We start from the raw sequence: 18,675 nt of genomic DNA, 5'->3' as shown, positions 1-18,675 counted from the left end.
TAGAGTTATATTTATATACATATATATGCCGAATATGTACATATAATTAATATATTACATTTAGTGGTATTTCTGCGAAAAAGTAGAGGAAAAATAGGAATATATGTATAGGATATTCATAATATATTATATATCCTGTTCTATCATTCACATTTTCCCATAAAACGTGTTGCAAGACATTACAGTTTAATAGATTTTTAGTTAATTTTCAGATAACTTTATTAGTTAGGACTCTTTACATTTATTTCATTAAGCCTCGCTTCCTGTCGGCCCACGTGTCGTATGAGTAATGTGTTTCAAAAGCATTAAAATAAATGAGAAATTGTGTGCTAGCTAGTATTTCAAACATTTCTTAATGAAAATGAAACATTAATAAAATAAATAATAATATTTATTAGAAGCATTTAAGTATTAAGCTAAATGCGTAAACATGATAAATTAATCAGCCTAATTATACTTGCTATAGTACAATTCGCAGAGAATGTGCAGATCCTCATGGGTCAGGTTAATGCCCTCGATTTTTGCTACATTTTCGTATTGATCTCCAGAGTACTTCATCCGCAATTCGTGTCCTACTAGCTTTTTTGCCGATTTGTGGATAATAGAAAGCTTGCGAATCACCCTCTTAAAAGCATTTAGCTTGTAAGTGGTGATCTCCTGCAGCTCCGGTGTCCAGATATCCATGCCCAGGAGATGACGGGCCAATGCAATCGAAGCGGTTGCCACCAAAGAGGGCAAAATCCCCATGAAGATATTTCCCTTCACCAGTGACAGCTCCGAAATGTACATTGCCAAGTATTTCAGCTTATTTGGCATTTCAAATAGCACCAAATATGCATTGATAAAACAACAGGAAGTCGGTGTGAATAGATTGTGGGAGAGAGTATGAAGCATAATGTTCTCCATGTCCAGCACTTGCTTCTTGGTGTAATTGTCTTCGGTGAGGAAGCTAAAACTATCCACATTCTGTTGATATTTAGAGGCAATGTACAAGGCTGTTCCTCCAACCAAACGCAAACTAGATTTCTTCACTTCTTTAACTTGCAGTGTCAAGTAGCGATCGAGGTAGCCGACGGCTAGATGAAGAGTCTCCGTGTTCAGATTGTACTTCTTGCATATCTTCACCATCCAGTTAATTACCATGGAGCGATCCTTATGATTGATTTCCTTCTGCATGAGCATAAAGCATGGCTTTGGGCGATATTTCATCTCGTATTTCCGCAAATTATCAAGTATTTGTCTGTGGTGGGGGAGCACTTCGAAGACGACGCTTGTCGGCTGCTGAACTCCCGGAATGGAAGCGCCGTGGTTCTCCTTGTCCTTGGAGGTCTGCTGGAATTCCATTTTCTTGCCTTCCATCGCGTTTACCAAATTTTCTTTATCAAATTTTAGGCAGACACACAAACTTTGTGGGAAAACTGTAGAATTAATTTGACATTTACTGGAAGGGTTTTATTTGCTTTTGAAAAAATACCAAACTATAAGAAGCCTTTTTTAGGGATTTTTAAATGTACTCGAATCAGGTTAGTCATCAAAAAGTTCCAATTTAAATTGATGCTAATTAGGAATATATATTGTATGCTATATAATTCTATACCATATCCCATTTTTTTCTGCTTATTTTTCCAAGTGGATAGTGGTCAATAACTTAATAGTACCTTCTGGCCAGAGAAGTTCATGTTTTTGTGTTCATGGCCAGCAGGATTACACAAAGTTGGCAATGCAATTTCCTGGACACCTTTCACAGGCCAAACAGAAAGAGGGAAAGACCGACTGCAACAGAAACAGGAAGTACTCACCATCGTGTGTTGGGGGTAAAAGTGAACAATTGCAAAGTGTAAATGAAATTTTAGTTTACGAAATCATTAAATATTCAACGCAAATGGAAAGTGCCAAAAAGCCGACTTCCCCTGGGCTAATAGGTTACTTACTCCAACTCCTACAATGTGCCTGTAAAGGTGGGTAACTTTCTTCTTTTTTGGAGGGGGGGAGGGGGGAGGCTGAAAGTCCACAGGAAGTCCGAAGTTCGAAGGTCAGAGTGATATATAGGAGCAGAAAGTGGGCATCAATGTTAATGGCTGGCACGTAGTTCACTCACTCACGGGGAACGGTTGCTAAAGGATCCTTCTGCTGGTGGTGCCACCAGTGCCTTAACACACTTTTCTATTCGACATCGCCTTTTTACATATTTAATGAAATTATTTTCAACAATTTATAATTGCCAAGAGCACAACCATGGGCTTGGCCAGCAACAGCAGTAGCATCAGCAGCATCCTTGGCAGCGTTTATTTAAATGCGCCCCGGGGAGCGTTTTGCCGGCAAACAAAATTATTATAAAGATATACACCGAAATATGTATATATGGCATAATTAGATGTAGTATCCACTACCTGAACTCTGGGTACTGAATACTGGAACCAAGGATTCCGTATCCCCTGGCACCAGTTAAGCTGTTATACCCTGAACGATAAACAATCTAACTAATAAGGCCTCGCATCTAATAAGACGTGGACGAGGTCCTGCCAAAGCGGCAACAACATTGTCCACAAAGGACATTCACCTCGTTACAAGGCCCTTGGATAATTTCAAGCGGGAATTTTTGGTAAATGAAGTATAAATATTTGGCCAACAACTTGTGCAAATTGAGTGCCGGTTTAGGGAAGAGGATAAGCGATGGTCGAAATGAAGCTGTAATGGTTGATTAAAATGGTTATAAGGTGGATAAATTATGAACGTAGAATGGAAGTTGTAGCTTTTAAAAGTTTTCAAAATACTGCTTTCTAGGAAATGTAACTAAATATATGCTAAGGACCTGAAAGATTTATAAGGCAATATCTGTTTATAATTATTGCATTATTAGCTAGATAAGTCTAACTCACATCGCAACATTTTTTTTAGCAGTGCTGCGTATCTAACAAAGACTCAAAGTCAGAGTCAGAACTAACTTATATGTCACGCATCTATATTGAGTATTTTTGGCCTTGGCATGTGCCCATAAATTAATCCATAAATAAATCATACTTTCCTCCTATTTTGAGCCTGGGAACCTTCTGGTTTTCGATTTGGCACGTAATTCAACAATTTGGTGAGTGGCTGAAAAAAGGCTTTTGAATTTTTAATTGGACCGGCATTCGTGCGAATGGAATGGATGCTTTAGTCCCTCCTATTTTGTCCTGGTAAATGTTGTAATGATAACAATTTGGCAATATATATATACATATTTATATATATTATATCCCATTTGTTGGGCTTGTCGGCTGCTTATCATTTGACAGCCTCCTCCGAGAAGAAGAACCCTTATCAAAAGTGAGGGGACGTCACATTATATTGAGCCAAAATCAGTTTACAACACGCGTGATAAGGGGAGGGGAAAATGCCAGAACAAACACGAACGGAAAATCTATTTCGTATTTACCCATTTTCCTTGTCACATTTAACTAAGGGAAGTCCTGATGAGGGGATCAGGATCAGGATTGATATAGGGATTGGTATTGAGGCTCTCGTTGTTGTTTATTAAACTTGAATGACCCACACACACACACACACTCATGGGAAACAATAGGCCATCAATCAAACTTGGCTAATAATGCAAATATCTGCGACCTCAACACTCCTTTGAACAAATGCCAGGCTAATGCAAATAATTGGCACGACCCGCGTGTGTCCTTTGACATTCATTAAAATAGTTGAACCGCTCGGCATTTAATTGGATATAATTCCAGGAAGGATGCGTATTCCTTGCTTAAACCTGGGCTACCCTTAATTACTGAATACATTAAGTAAACCACCGAAGCCACCGAAGATTATGATATTTTCAGCCGGGCATGTTTTTAATTTTTTCTTTTTTGTGTGAGTGTACGGATGAGGCAGCTGCTGGGATGCCTCCAAAAAGATGCACAAAAGCCTCTGCCTGCACCATCCTCCAGCTCATGAATATTCATATTCCCCGTCAGCAAGGGCACTGAGAGAAATGTAACTAGGATTATGTAGCGAAATTTGAAGGTATTAAGGCTCTCCTAAACATTTTATTTAGAAGCCAGAGAAAGAAAAATGGAAAGAGATAGAATATCTTTATACAGAGGTAAAGCGAGAGAGAGAGAGAGAGAGAGGTAGAGAGAGAGACAGAAAGAAAGATGAAAGCGAAATACAGCGAGTGAGAGAGAGAGAGAGGTAGATATTCTTTAAAATTCGAGATCTGTTCTTAATCTGTGTATAATATCATATGGGAACGAATTTTACTTTTAGATATTAATGCATTTAACTTTGTTCTGGCAAAAGTGAGGCTTGTTCGCATTTGAACATTTAAATATAGGAGTGCTTTAATGGTCAGGAACATTATTATTTATAATTATATCCTTGCAAGGGTATTCTAATTTTAGTCAGAAGCTTGAAACACAATAAAGGAATCATACATATATATTCTTGATCACCATGAACAGCCGAATCGATCTAGCTATCTCAGGCAGAAAAAAAATGTTACAAATTTTTTCAAAATTTTATAAGGGTAACAAGTTCTATTCTTTTTATAATTTAGAGGAAGAAATAAACAATGAAATCAGGAAATCATTTCAATAATTCTTCTAATGGGTATGATATATATTCTATGGGATCATTATCACCATTAACTTGGATCTAAGATTTTCTAATATGTTATGTTGATAACAAACTATATAACTATATTAAATTATATGTATGGAACACCAATACTGCTATTTGTATTAAAATTAATTATCCATTTTCATTTCTTTTCATTTTCCCCTCTTTTTAATTTTTTTTTTTAAATATATATCATGGCGTACATGGCGTATACGTAATATTACGCATACGCAACGATTTTATTTTATTTATGTATGCAATTTTTTTAGTCAAATCCATTACTTTTGTTATATATATTCTTTGAGGATTTGAGAATCATGTTTCCATATTTATTAGGTATAATATAAGTAATATTACGTATACGCAATGCTTTCCTATTAAAATACAAATGTAACTCCAATATTATTTGTATACCCTTTGCAAGGGTTTCATAATTTTAGTCAGCTTTATTAATATCAATCACCGATTCGATCCTTTAATTAACTTGCAAGCTGCAAACTTCGGCTTCCCAAAGTTAGTTTCCTGGCTTGTTTAAAAATGTGCTTTATTTTTTGACTGCAACACAAATTCAAAGGCTCTTTAAGGATTATTTTACATTTGAATTACGAGTTGGATATTTCTCTCAGTGCTATCCCCATACATAAAATGCGCCAGCAACAACAACTAGCATTAGCAGCATCTCTAACAGCAGCAGGAGCAACAACAAGGATAACAGTAACGGTAATGGTAACGGTGTGCAAATGCATGTCCATGCAATGGGCCAGCGAGTACCCTCAGCCTGTGTGCGTGCTATTAGTAGCTGTCACTCGTTACACGTATGTACATATGTACCCTTTACATACATATGTACATACATACATACTGAATTCACTTTTTTTGTTGCGGCTGCTTTTTGTCCTTACTCCTTAAGAGCTCCTCCTCTCCCACACTCCTAGCACTCATGTTTTCTGCACAACGTTTCATTACTTTTGTTTGTTTATATTCTTTGTCATATATATACGTACATTTATTTTCCTTTTTTATTTTGTTGTCGTCACTGTTTACTATAAAATTAGCATATGAAAGAGTTGATAACAGTGCTCACACCAGACAGCGAGTGCGGGAGGTGGCAGAGCTAGAACGAGGAAAAACTAACAAACAAAAACAGAAAATAGCGTGCTAACAATTTTAATATATATATATGTGCATACATATTTTTTATGGCACAAAATTTACGGGGTTTACGATTCAAAAATCCTTTTAATCGAACATGCACAAATATATAGCTGCTTGTTGGTTGTTGGATTAAGTACATATATATACTTAATGGAATAGAAAATGTCTCATTGACTGTATTTGAAAACTTCCTTTTAAAACTAATAATACCCAGCAAGGATATACAAGGAAATATATCAAACAGTCCAGCTATCCAATTAAAATCAAGTTACTAAGTTGAGCTTGTATTCTCTTTAATGTTACTCTTAATTAATTTAAACATTAAGGAGTAAATAGCGAAACCGGAAATAATTTGAAAGAAACTCTGAATTAAATATTGATGTTACAGAAGATTGTTATCAGACAAAGTACAAAAAAAGGTTTTTTCAAAACAACTTTTGCCTTTAAGTATTAGGATAAGATATATACATATATATACATCGTTCAAAATCGCAAAGATTACAAGAAAACCGGGTTAAAAAAAAACCACAATCCTTTTATTTCATGTTAAACACACACTAGAACATGCTCAAAAAGCTACTTTGCATATTGAATTACAAAAAAAAAGTAGTAATATATAAATATGTATGTATATAGATACATATTTTTATATTTTACGAGAAACAGTGACAACTATTTGCCTTGCACTGACCAATCCAGTGTCCTTGACGCTTGCAGTATCCATGGCACTGGGGGTGGTGTGGATGATACCGTGAGAGCTGCTCGCATAGAAGCGGATCCGTCAGGACGTGGCGCACCTTGATGGACACTGTGCCCCGTGCCTTGGTGACAGCCTCCTCCCCATTGCCGGTGTCCAGCTCATTGGCATCGGGCTCAGGACTATCCGCCTCAGAGGGTCGCGCTTGGCCCAGGCCAAAAAGCAAGGCGGCAAGGATAACACCGACCAGTAGCAGAAGCTTCATCGCACTTGTCGTCTTCGTCTCTCTCTGGCAAACAAACGACTGAATGGCGCAGTTCCTAACCACGTCGCCCTTCCGGGCACAAGCCGCATTCGGTTTACCGTTGAGTTGCTGCTGCCGCCGCCGCCTTATCAGCCCCAAGGTCAGAGCTCAGCTCTAATCATCATATTCATGCTCGGCCTCGGTCCCTACTTCGGAATCGAATTCAGATTGAGTCTGGCCATGACCAGGCAGCCGCATAAAAAATATAGGGTGACTAACTCTCGGATTCTTCTTGCGACTAGCACTAGATCAAGCAGTTTCTTTGAAACTCTTAATTGGTTCTGCGAAACTTATCACAAAATTAACTTAAGTCTCCCTTTTCATAGAATGTTGTAACTGCAATAAATTAAATGATAAAAAATTTATAAAGCAAAAGAATGAAGTTGGAGATACAAACATCAAATTATCGTTAAATTGTCCATGTCTTTGAGATTATATTCCAGATTTGAAGTGTGTTTTCAGAAAGCCATTTTGTAGAATCTTAAGACTTATCTCTCTTAAAAAAAAAAAACACATTTAAATTGTTGTGGATTTGAAACAAAGTGTAGTTTTTATTTGTTATTTCGTACATTAATTCATTTCAATCTTTGAGTAAACCCACATTTGTTTCATTTGCATTCAATATGTGTAATTAGAATTTTTGATGGGTATTCAAATAATATATCTGCTTGGCAGAAGCCAGGTTGCGTCGAATCGCAGGATTTGTCGATTTTTGTTAAATTTCTTGTTAATTATATGATGGTAACTTCCTTCTGCAATTACCAATCTGCCTCGCCCTGCAAATCCTTGAACACGTATTCCGAACCGTTGATGCGCATCACTCCGTTCCTGAGGTTGAACCTCCACCTTTGGCGGTAATGGGTGATGTTATTAAATTGGCAAATGATCACATTGTCCGACTGGAACAGGTCACCATCGGAGGCTTCGTCGTCGCTACTGTTCCGAGCCTCGTCATCGTTGCGAACCTGCTGGATAGCCTCTTCCTCTTTCTCTGGCAACTCAAGCTGGACCTTAACCTCCTCTTTGTCCGGTTCCTCCTTGGCTGGTGGTAACCCGTCCAGTTCCATGGCATATCCCACAGACATGGAGTTGCGTCGAGCCTGGTAATTGTTCAAAAGTTCTTGCAAATCGATCTTTTGCAGTTTCCATGGGATCGCAGTTGGAACTTCACTGGTTACAGCAACAGCTGTGGTCACTTTGGTAGGTGCCTGCTGTACTGAAACTGTCTCATCCACAGCGTTCTTCTTGGTGTTGTCAGTGTCCATAGTGGGGCCCGTATCAGTGGAGTTGGTGTCCAAGTTGGGGATCGAGTCGATTATGTTCACTCCTAAGGCCTTCTGCATTTTGGATCCCCACACTTGCTTCAACTTTTGCAGCACAGATTCATCAACACCTGCGTCCTGAAAGGCATCGGACATGTTGGAAATCACATCTTCGATCACGGATTTGTTAAACATCAAGGTTTCAAGGCGCGGCAATTTATTCATATTTGAAGACAATTCTTCCTCAAGTTTTTCTTTAAGTTTCTTGCTAATTTCGCAATCCAGAGATGGCAGATAAAAGAGCCCTGTTTCAAATTCTGATTGTTAAACATTTGGAACGATAAAATGAGTCAGTTCATACCGTCTTTCCGTGTGAAACAGTTGGAATTTTTCACAGATGCGAAACTCCGATTCCCACAAATCTTCATCCACCATCCCACAAAAACTGATTAACCTATTAGCATGTAGAAAGATAGTTAAAGTGGCTGCTTCGGGTCAAAAATTAATAAGTTTATCAACAATTTTACTACTTAAAATAAGGTACACTTAGGTTTGCAACGGATTTTATTAAAATAAAATTAAATGACGAGGTAATTTTAAAATAATTCGCCGCTAAAGTCCATTGTTAACATAAACATAATATAGATTTTAATATTTTCCGATGAAATTGCTATATATTTTGTTTAGTTGCAAGTGCTCTATCGGAATCTGAATGTCACATCTGCCGAAAGTTCCAACTTTATCACATGAATTAATTGTGTGAGAAGATGATATTAATGAAATCATTTTATCGATCCGATTGTTCTGGAATATGAATATGAAACATTACGGTTGACTTTCCATCCCTGGATTGCCAATTTGAGAGAAGGACGGCGTGGTCTGTCAACAAATATAAATTTAATTTTCAAAAATATCAAGAAGCTAAATGTCTTCAAATATGAATAAATTGCCGCGCCTTGAAACCTTGATGTTTAACAAATCCGTGATCGAAGATGTGATTGCCAACATTTCCAATGCCTTTCAGGACGCAGGTGTTGATGAATCTGTGCTGCAAAAGTTGAAGCAAGTATGGGGATCCAAAATGCAGAAGGCCTTAGGAGTGAACATAATCGACTCGATCCCCAACTTGGACACCAACTCCACTGATACGGGCCCCACTATGGACACTGACAACACCAAGAAGAACGCTGTGGATGAGACAGTTTCAGTACAGCAGGCACCTACCAAAGTGACCACAGCTGTTGCTGTAACCAGTGAAGTTCCAACTGCGATCCCATGGAAACTGCAAAAGATCGATTTGCAAGAACTTTTGAACAATTACCAGGCTCGACGCAACTCCATGTCTGTGGGATATGCCATGGAACTGGACGGGTTACCACCAGCCAAGGAGGAACCGGACAAAGAGGAGGTTAAGGTCCAGCTTGAGTTGCCAGAGAAAGAGGAAGAGGCTATCCAGCAGGTTCGCAACGATGACGAGGCTCGGAACAGTAGCGACGACGAAGCCTCCGATGGTGACCTGTTCCAGTCGGACAATGTGATCATTTGCCAATTTAATAACATCACCCATTACCGCCAAAGGTGGAGGTTCAACCTCAGGAACGGAGTGATGCGCATCAACGGTTCGGAATACGTGTTCAAGGATTTGCAGGGCGAGGCAGATTGCTAATTGCAGAAGGAAGTTACCATCATATAATTAACAAGAAATTTAACAAAAATCGACAAATCCAGCGATTGGACGCATCCTGGCTTTTGCCAAGCAGATATATTATTTGCATATCCATCAAAAATTCTAATTACACATATTGAATGCAAATGAAACAAATGTGGGTTTACTCAAAGATTTAAATGAATTAATGTACGAAAAAACAAATAAAAACTTCACTTTGTTTCAAGGGCACAACAATTTAATTTGTCTTAAGATTCAACAAAATGGTTTTCTGAAGACACACTTCAAATCTGGAACATATTCTCAAAGCGAAATACATACATTTTTTAATACAAATAATAAGCATCAGAATCCACCCACATTTTATTTAATTCTTTTCATTTCTAACCGAAATCTTAAGTTTAAGGATAAGTTGACAATGTCATGGCTTACCCGTATATACTTATGTATGTAAATAGTATTATATATACAAACGTTAAGTTAGATCAATTTAATGAATACGTGCATATGTATGCACAAATGTATCTTTGAGCCAAAGGACTTTACTACATCTTGGACATGTTTTCGGCGCGTTATCAATGGTAAGCAACTTACGACAGATTCATTTTTTATTGGTTCTTTCCACTTCGAAAAGAAAAAATGAACCAGGGGAATGGGGAGATATTGGGCTGCTTCTTGGCAGCTGTTCCCTGTGTATTACACTTGAGCTCTGTTATTATTATCATTATTGTGTAATATCATGATTATTGTTATGGTTTTTGCATTTTAAAACAAATGAGACTCGACTGCGGGTATTAGGTCTGAACATACATACATACATACTTATGAATGTATGTACATATTTATGTATGGTTGTTGGTGCGCCAAAAATTACCCAAGAAATGTTATTTTTTATGTTCCTTTAACTGCTCGTCCGTTGCCCATCAATTTTACTAACTTCTGGAGAAAGCATACAAAGGGAAAAAAGAAGGAGAAAACGAGACAAGCTCAACGAACATAAAAATCAAATTTCCGCATAAATTGTTAGCTCAACATTTATACATATGTATGTATGTACATACATTTTAGATGGGGAAATACGGGGGAAAAAAAAGAAGAAATTTAAACCGTGTGGAACAATTACAGTCGAGGACAAATAACAATATTTTACAGTACTTTCGATTCGAGAAATAAACAATATATCGTTCGAATCAATCTCCAGCTTTTATACATGTATGCATACCAAACTAAAAGTAACAACAAATATTATCATCATATGAATTTGTCGGTGTACATAAAAATCTCAATAAATAAAATAAGATAAAGAAGAAGTAAAAAAAAAACAAAAAAAAACACATTGATCTCAAGGTTTACTTTGGCAATATTTCACATGCATATTTCTGATTCTTATAGTTTTCAAAAATTTTATTTTTTGACACGTTTCCTATTTATTTTTATAAAGTTTCTGAAGTCTTCTTAAGCTACCATCATTTAACAAATCCTAGGCCACGTGAACATTGAAGAAAGGAATCTAAAAGTTAAGTTTCGAAACGGCATAAATCGCATAAAGTACCCCAGACTGAATAACAAAACCTGAGAAACTTTTCTCTAAACGCTTCAATTTCATTGCCGCAAATGGAGCGCAAGAAGTAGAACAACAACTAAAGAAAGTGAAGAATGGGCCTGATTGGTAAATGGGTGGTTTGGTGGATTGGTGGGTGGGTGGATGAGGCTTAAGTGAATCGAAGAAAACAGGTGGAAAAAATACGCTGAGGAAACAATTTCTGTTGTGCGCCTCAACTTGTTGATGGTCGAGTGAAACATTTTGTCAGTGGGTACAAGTTTTATTTATTTTATACATTTCCTAATTCCCCTTCTTATTTTCCCTTTTAATTAAAAAAGTTTCCGTCTTTTCCTGCTCCACCTTTGTATGTACATATGTACGTATTATTGTGGCTGAGTGCCCTTAGAGGTCCTAAGTTCCTTGAAGGGATCAAAATCCCATGCGTACACTTGTTCTATCACAGTCAAGAATTGAGCTTAAGATTAAGCTTTTCATTTGAGGGAATATCCCAGTATCGGGGTTCTTAATATTTCCCAATTAAATTACTTTTATTACATTATTTAAACAATTATTTATTCTTATACAAACAATCAACTTGGACATGCAATTATTAAATATGTATTATATATTATCATAATAGCCCTAAAAACTAAATTTTTTTATATATTATTATTTTATTGCTGCAGTTTCTTCGATTGTTCACACTTTGACTATTGGAATTTTTGAAGTCAGCTGTTCAGTCCCTTACTTATTTTTATCATTCCCAATCCGGCAGAAAAAATCGGCTAAGTATCGCGATACATCCCTGATATTTTCAGTATTGAAGTCATTTGTTCGTATGGGGAATTTCCTAATTGATTATGCAAAAATCCTAAACGATCATCAGAGATCTATGATCATGTTCTGGTAAATCTTTGTGGGAGTACCCTCAACATTTCTCTCTCTCTTCGCTGTGCTAAGCTTTCGGTATCTGTGATTGCATTACACTCTGGCCACACTAAAGCGTGGGAGGAAGTCTAAGTTTGCAACATTCAATATTAAGAAGCTGTCAATTGTGGTAAAGAAACGTAGATCTAGAAATATATAAAAGTGCAGATATAATCAGAAATTCTACAAACTCGAATAAAAGGAATATAATAGCTTATATTGTTTGGCAAGTGGTGTATCTTCTGCATATGCATAAAGATAAAACATTAATTGTACAAAATGTACATATTAAAATCGGGGCTTCCCCTGTTATATACGAAACAAAGGGTCCATAGTAATCACTTGGCAATATATTGGCGAGATATATACATATATGTATGTAATATGTATATTATGTATTCATGCATATACAAATAGTTCTCGGGAATCGCGACACACAGATAAAGTTTTCCTGCAGATCGTTTCTGACAGTGTGTGTGTGTGGGTGAATTGATTTGGAAAAAACAAACAAATAATCTTTATATAAACAAGATAACGGAGTAGTGGAAAATTATCCCCTTTTTGTTTTTTTTTTTTGCTATCGTTGCATTTTGTTTGAACGAATCCCTTCTTGTTTATTATAATAAGAAATACAGTTTGTCAAGTAATTCTTTGCAAAACAAAAAATCCCTCGCAATTTTGGGTTTAAACTGAAAATTTATTTATTTATTAACAAATACAAGAATTTTTAAAAATTTTCTTTTATAATATTATTAGGATAACTTTAATATATATAAATATAAAAAACAAAACTTAAATATTTTAACTTAAGAAATAGTAAATAATAACAAAAACAATGCAATTCGTATGCTGTCAATTAATTCTTTGCAAAATGCAAACAGGAGTTGAAGAGATTCCTAGAATTAAGCAACGCAAAGCTAATTCTGAGGAAAATTAACGCTTGCCACAGTCCGAATTAAAATTAATGCTTTTTAGGCTGAGTTATGAGTTTTTTAAACTTTGATTTGCCAAAAAAAATCGTATATAAGAATATCGATGAACAATGATTCAAATAATGCGAAAATTGAAATCTTGGTTATGATCGATTTCCGATTAAATCCTTGGTAATGCAATGATTGTAGGTCCTACAATATCCTGAAGCAAACTATTAACTACTTGCGAATATAAAAATTATAGTCAAATATTTGGAATATCAAATGGACTATAAATAAAATCTTATGCATTATCATTGAATTTCTAATTCGCTCTTTCCTTTAATAAACAAATGCATAATTAGTAAGTTCTGTTCTGTTGAAACACCAAGTGGAATATGTGTAACAACCATATTGGAAATCTTGTAAACTAATTGTATTACTTCTGAAGCTACACACAAAGATTATGACATCTTGTGGGTCGTCCTCAGTAACCCTTCGGCACTCACCCACCCATTCCCCTTTGGCACCACATGTGTGTGTGCTTAGATTTTGGGACTCGAATGAATTTGGATGACATCGTCAAACAATTACACAAGTTCGCAATTAATTTGTCTCCACAATATGAGAACGGCTCAAAGTCAAACTACCAGCCATAGGCATTAATTACACTGTCCGAAAATAAGGCTATTGGAGTAATAATATCTTACAAATAGGTATCTACATACACGATAGGAAACCTGCACTGTGGGAGATGTGTCAGAAGGTAAAGTGTGGCCGGGAAACCATTTAATTTGTTTACATGCAATGACATGTGTCACATACCTAAATGTCCTTTCTATCCATCCAAGCCAACCCCAGGATTAGAAAAACAATATATAAATTAGCAATGATTACTTCCAAAACAACTTTGATTTGTTTAAGTCTAATGAAAATATTAATGATATATGTATCTACTTATATGAAATAGATAATAAATAAAATCTTATGCATTATCATTGAATTTCTAATTCCATCATCCCTTCACCCGTTTGCCACTATTCATATTAAATTCGAATGCGATTCGTTTGTCAAATGCAATCTATTTATGAATCACGTATAGGACGGGTTGACTAACACATTGTAATCCCCCCCCAGAATAGTTTTCGAGTTTTTAATAGTGGTATATATATTTATATATAAATATCTTATCTTATAGAAACCTATAAAAACAAAAGATTAGCCACAGGAGTGCATCATTTGTTACCATTTCATGGTTCTGGGTTCAGTGCAAAATTTAATGTCAGTTGAGAATTCGTGAATTAAACGCTAGCTACTCCCTTTTGGCATTATTTTTTGGTGAATGGGGGCGTGTGGAAGCAGACAAATCAGAAGTGCTCGCAATTTTGTAATTTTGTTCACGTTTCTTTTAATTAAAAACCCAAAGGAAGACCGGCAGGGATGGATGGTTAAGGCTACAAACTACAAGGCGCCTGGAGGGGTTGCCCGACAAATCAAAAAGTTGCCGAGATTTCCTCGTGGCAGTCACTCTTCTTCTGCTTTTTTTTTTTGGTTTTTTTTTTTTTTTTTTTTTTTTGCTTTTACTGTAATTTTTAATTTCATTTTGCCGTAGCTTAATCCACAGTGGGGAAAGTTTTTAACCCAAGGCCTTTGCCGCACATAAATCAGTCAGAAGCGAGCCACCTGCTGTCGGTGGAAATGCGCAAACTGGCGGACAAACTGACAAACGGACAGATGAGGCCGGGTAAAAGTCATCCAGCAAACTATGCAAATGAGTGAGTGAGTGAGTGAGTGGGGGGAACAGAGGAAAATAGCTTAAGTCAATCTGAAGTTGCCGCATTAATTTGAATGGTTCCCCATGAATTCAATTTATTATCCAACAGCGGACACTAGTAACGAACAGTGAACAAAGAACACGCGCATTATGGAGTTGACTGATATTCGTTTGCGTGGCATTATGCAATATGATCCGTTCAATGGAACGCTCGAGCAGTGCCATAAACTAAAGTACTTTCGACTGCCAAACGACTCGGAATATCCGCTTGATTTAAAACGTGGCTTTGACACGTATGTCCATCGAAATGGCGTCTTCCCCGGCGCATTCGATCTGGTGCAGAAGTACCTAATGAAGGTGGATCAGACGAAACAATTGCTGCAGGAGACTGATTTCATTCTCAATCGGCGTACACTCCTCTTGTTTATGGAACCTACAATTCAATATTCAAAGGACTTTTGCTTTGAGGCTTTTCGTTTCAAGAAGTGCATTTTTGTGAAGCTATATGACAATTCTGAAAGAAAGCAGGATTTACGAAGTACATATGCCTTCAAGGTACGGCAGTATCTACTGACTGGTAAGTGTTAAATACAACCATCTTCTGGCGTAAACGTAATCCATTAAATAGAGCGCTTCGGAGAGGCTCCCAATACGTGGACATCAATTGATGAAAGGATGCAGCAGTATGGCATGTTCTCGGCCAGGATCGGCCAGTTCCGTTTGCTTTATTCTGGTGAGCTCACGGGTCTGTCCAACACCGATCCCCTCGGTGATCTGTGAGTGTGATCCAATTTGATCCAAGACAAGACTAATTTCATCCTTTGCAGCACCGATCAAAAGGAGTTAGACAAGTGCCGCCTGATCCACATAAAGGTCGTTAATTCGGCGATTAACTGGCGCTATAATTTTCGATGCGCTTCTTGGGTGAGACAGGCCTATTTGAGTGGCATCGATCAAATGGCTGTCGCTAGGTTCGATAACAATGGACAGGTGGTGAGGCCGATCGAAGTAGATTCCATGGAAAATTTGCTGAAGGTTCGTCTATTGCGACTATTAGAAAGCAGCTTTTAACCAATTGTAATAATCCATCATGTACGTATAGGAAAGGCATACGCTTGACATCGGTGGTTGCGTCCAGCGTATGCATCAGTTTCTTAAGAGGATCAGTGAGGAACTGGGTGATATCGATAATCCCGTTGTGAGCGTTAGGTTCACTCGAATTGGAGATAAACTGGTCTTTGAGAAGTCCCTCAACACCGAGTTCATTGACTATGTAAATCAACTATAGACGAAAGTCCAAACAATTAAATCATATGCTATCAACGATGCCAAGTACGCATAACCGTGGGTTAGTTCCCATCGAAAAAACATAACACGTTCTTTCATACGACAATGAACGCCGGGATGTGCTTAAAATTTAATGTGACGGCAGAAGATTCATGAACATTATGTTAATTTCAATAAATTTCAATTAAAACGCAAGAGCAAATATCTTATAATAACAAGATGAAATATGTGTCATTGCTCGTTAGGTATTATGATCCAAATGAATCCCTAGATCTGCGTATTGCTATACCGGGACCTGGTGGTGACCTTAAAGCTTAAAAACTCACTGTATCCAGCGGACCATGGCCATGAAGGAGGCACCTCCAGCACCTAGTCCTGCTGTGCTATGCTATGCTATGTGCTCCATGTGCTCTTCTTGTGTGTGTGGTCTGTGATTAAAATGATATTTTCAGACAATGTCAAACAGCGTGTGACTAATGGGTCTATGGGTTGTCCGAAATGTCTGTTATTACTTGATAAATCTTGTCGGTCACACATTTTGGCACGGCACAATGGCCAACACACACAAAAACAGGCCAACCGCTTGGGTGTATACCCATCTCCGTGTCCGTACCCGTGTCCGTGTCTGTGTCCGTGTCCATGTCCGTTTGTTTTATGCAAATCCTTGAGGCCCCTGCTCGTCTGCATTCAGCTCTAATGACAAATGGGTCAAAAATTTGCGGCTAATGACACAAATATGCTGGTTTCAGCCTATAAATTGTATGCATAAATAAAGCAAAAGGTCCACAACTGTAGAAACCAACAAAAAAAAGAAAGGGGCGACTTCTTATGATTGAAGACTTGCGGCCTTGCGGACCTCTTATGTGTGCGCCCTTTGCCATTAATCAATGGACAAATAAACATGAAATTTACGTAAATTGACATTTGGCCATCGACCAGCGATTTGACGCACAATTTCCAAGATGAATAGAATATCCAATATATAAAAATCAAGTAAATACAATAAGAAATAATGTAAAAACAGGTAAATAGGCATCGGATTAAATTAGCATTTTGAATACATTTACGTATATGCGTAGTTATTTTAAAATATATTTACATACAATTAAACCAAATATATCTTATTAAGCGATCATATCATATCATTGACCGCAGGGAGCTCTATGTATATAGTATAATATGCTTTCTTTAAAACATAATGAACATAAGGTTAAATAACATTACCTCTCTATTACCAAATTCTTTAAAAGTTAAAGAAAGAAAACAGGTTCATTTGGGGGAAAACAAACGCACAATATATTATAATTAAAACATTTGGTGTATTAAATTTAAAGTAGAATTTTCTCATTAAAGACTAGATTCTAAACATTTGATGTATAATTTACGAGACTATAATTCTATTCTAATTATAATTCTAATTTCAAATGGCATCACAAATGAGTTAACTTTATGAACCCGTTTGAGGTAATTTAATTGTTGGTTTAATAAGTAACATATTTATTTTTTGCAAAATTAAGTTGAAATATACCAAGTAGATGGTTCTTTGGTATTGCAAATTTTTTTTGTAATTTTATATTAGAAACTATAAATAAAAATCAAAGAAAATTTTATAATTCCATTGGTTTATTATCAAACATATTTTCCAAGCAAATTCCTCCAACTTTGCTATGTATTAATAAGGCTTAAAGGTAGATTTGCATTTAAATTCCTATCTTAGCATATTGTAGATGTGATAGGAAAACATTATAATAAAACTAAATCAACAGACTATATTTCTCAAGTAATTTGTATGAAAAATGTTAGATTCCTAAGCACATTAGCATCCTTGATTGGTACTTTTGTAAAAGAAAACTTTTCTCTTCTAATTCGGGGAATTAATATAACTATACTTTCGGTCATCGAGTGCCATTGTTCGTTGCTGTATAAATATGGCTATCTACATATCTGTTCGAGTGCACACATCCGCTGACCAGAGTCTCGAGCACACTGATTCTGATTCTGATTCGGGAATGGGAATGGGGACCTAAGCAAATATGCAGCGAGCGTGAGAGCAGGTGATGGGCGGGCGAGCGGAAACGGAAGTGGAAGTGGAAGTGGAAGTGGAATGGGGCTAGTCACGAAGTCATAGCGCATCAGGAATTGCCTTTATTTGTCTTCATTACACTGGCCTCTCAGAAGAAAAAGAAGTCAACCAGGAAATTCAAATACGCTTACGACTCGAACCACAATCGAAGCCCATCGAGCCCATGTACACCTAGAGAAATGGTTTACAATGTGACATAGTTCTCTTACATCAAGAGTGTGATTCGATGAATGTGTAAGCCCCTTAGATTTATTTCCAGTGTAGACACTCACTCACTCGCATTGTTTTGCCAGACTTTTCTGTTTCGCATTTTTTCCTTTTGAGAGTTTCAGTGAATGTCGCAGCGATGGCACTCTCTCTTTCTCTCTCTCTCTCTTCCGCTCCTTTGACTTGCCAGATTAAGGACATGGCTGGGGGTTTGTTCGGCAAGTTTTTTGCGGCTTTGCCTTGATAATCCCAAATCCCACGTC

At 36.9% G+C, this 18,675-nt stretch overlaps 4 protein-coding genes and 1 pseudogene across 7 annotated transcripts; 2 read left to right on the top strand and 3 right to left on the bottom strand.

Annotated features, from left to right (window-relative positions):
- Positions 1-373: 373 nt before the first annotated feature.
- LOC110184149 (G2/mitotic-specific cyclin-A pseudogene) lies at positions 374-5,710 on the bottom strand (annotated as a pseudogene). Its single transcript, XR_015270917.1, has 2 exons — positions 5,428-5,710; positions 374-5,374 (listed from the first exon to the last, which is right to left on the bottom strand). The product of XR_015270917.1 is annotated as a G2/mitotic-specific cyclin-A pseudogene (transcript).
- A 539-nt stretch (positions 5,711-6,249) lies between these two features.
- On the bottom strand, positions 6,250-6,863 carry LOC110184167 (uncharacterized). The gene has a single exon (XM_020952578.2). The coding sequence runs from the start codon at positions 6,711-6,713 to the stop codon at positions 6,405-6,407; it is 309 nt and encodes a 102-aa protein (XP_020808237.1). The 5' UTR covers positions 6,714-6,863; the 3' UTR covers positions 6,250-6,404.
- Positions 6,864-7,354: 491 nt separating this feature from the next.
- On the bottom strand, positions 7,355-8,459 carry LOC110184178 (uncharacterized). The gene is made up of 2 exons (XM_020952589.2): positions 8,376-8,459; positions 7,355-8,319 (listed from the first exon to the last, which is right to left on the bottom strand). Exons 1-2 carry the CDS (start codon positions 8,440-8,442, stop codon positions 7,511-7,513), a joined length of 876 nt encoding a protein of 291 aa, XP_020808248.2. The 5' UTR covers positions 8,443-8,459; the 3' UTR covers positions 7,355-7,510.
- Positions 8,460-8,939: 480 nt separating this feature from the next.
- On the top strand, positions 8,940-9,680 carry LOC110184150 (uncharacterized). The gene has a single exon (XM_020952559.2). It carries the CDS (start codon positions 8,940-8,942, stop codon positions 9,678-9,680), a length of 741 nt encoding a protein of 246 aa, XP_020808218.2.
- Positions 9,681-12,201: 2,521 nt separating this feature from the next.
- Positions 12,202-16,340, top strand: LOC110184151 (decapping and exoribonuclease protein Rai1-like). 3 transcript variants are annotated; one of them, XM_086829582.1, is made up of 5 exons: positions 12,202-12,280; positions 14,945-15,412; positions 15,464-15,611; positions 15,663-15,870; positions 15,938-16,340. In XM_086829582.1, the coding sequence occupies exons 2-5, from the start codon at positions 14,986-14,988 to the stop codon at positions 16,121-16,123; spliced, it is 969 nt and encodes a 322-aa protein (XP_086685708.1). In that variant the 5' UTR covers positions 12,202-12,280; positions 14,945-14,985; the 3' UTR covers positions 16,124-16,340. The 3 variants fall into 3 exon arrangements, with proteins under 3 accessions (XP_086685708.1, XP_086685718.1, XP_086685727.1); XM_086829592.1 differs by lacking the exon at positions 12,202-12,280 and adding an exon at positions 12,313-12,376; XM_086829601.1 differs by lacking the exon at positions 12,202-12,280 and adding an exon at positions 14,305-14,342.
- The last annotated feature ends 2,335 nt before the right edge of the window (positions 16,341-18,675 follow it).

Source organism: Drosophila serrata, unplaced genomic scaffold (genome assembly GCF_035046125.1).
Source record: "Drosophila serrata isolate PLE 108 unplaced genomic scaffold, ASM3504612v1 contig_23, whole genome shotgun sequence".
NCBI classification, from domain to species: domain Eukaryota; kingdom Metazoa; phylum Arthropoda; class Insecta; order Diptera; family Drosophilidae; genus Drosophila; species Drosophila serrata.
The sequence above is the reverse complement of the archived record's forward strand: the minus strand, read 5'-3'. Positions and strand labels throughout refer to the sequence as shown.

Excerpts from the sequence above, each read along its gene's own strand:
- LOC110184167 (XM_020952578.2), bottom strand. The coding sequence starts at position 6,713 with ATGAAGCTTCTGCTACTGGTCGGTGTTATCCTTGCCGCCTTGCTTTTT.
- LOC110184178 (XM_020952589.2), bottom strand. The coding sequence starts at position 8,442 with ATGAAGATTTGTGGGAATCGGAGTTTCGCATCTGTGAAAAATTCCAAC. Across the intron at positions 8,320-8,375 it reads CTGTTTCACACGGAAAGACG|GGCTCTTTTATCTGCCATCT; the intron begins GTATGAACTGAC and ends AATTTGAAACAG.
- LOC110184150 (XM_020952559.2), top strand. The coding sequence starts at position 8,940 with ATGTCTTCAAATATGAATAAATTGCCGCGCCTTGAAACCTTGATGTTT.
- LOC110184151 (XM_086829582.1), top strand. The coding sequence starts at position 14,986 with ATGGAGTTGACTGATATTCGTTTGCGTGGCATTATGCAATATGATCCG. Across the intron at positions 15,612-15,662 it reads ACCGATCCCCTCGGTGATCT|CACCGATCAAAAGGAGTTAG; the intron begins GTGAGTGTGATC and ends CATCCTTTGCAG. Across the intron at positions 15,871-15,937 it reads CCATGGAAAATTTGCTGAAG|GAAAGGCATACGCTTGACAT; the intron begins GTTCGTCTATTG and ends ATGTACGTATAG.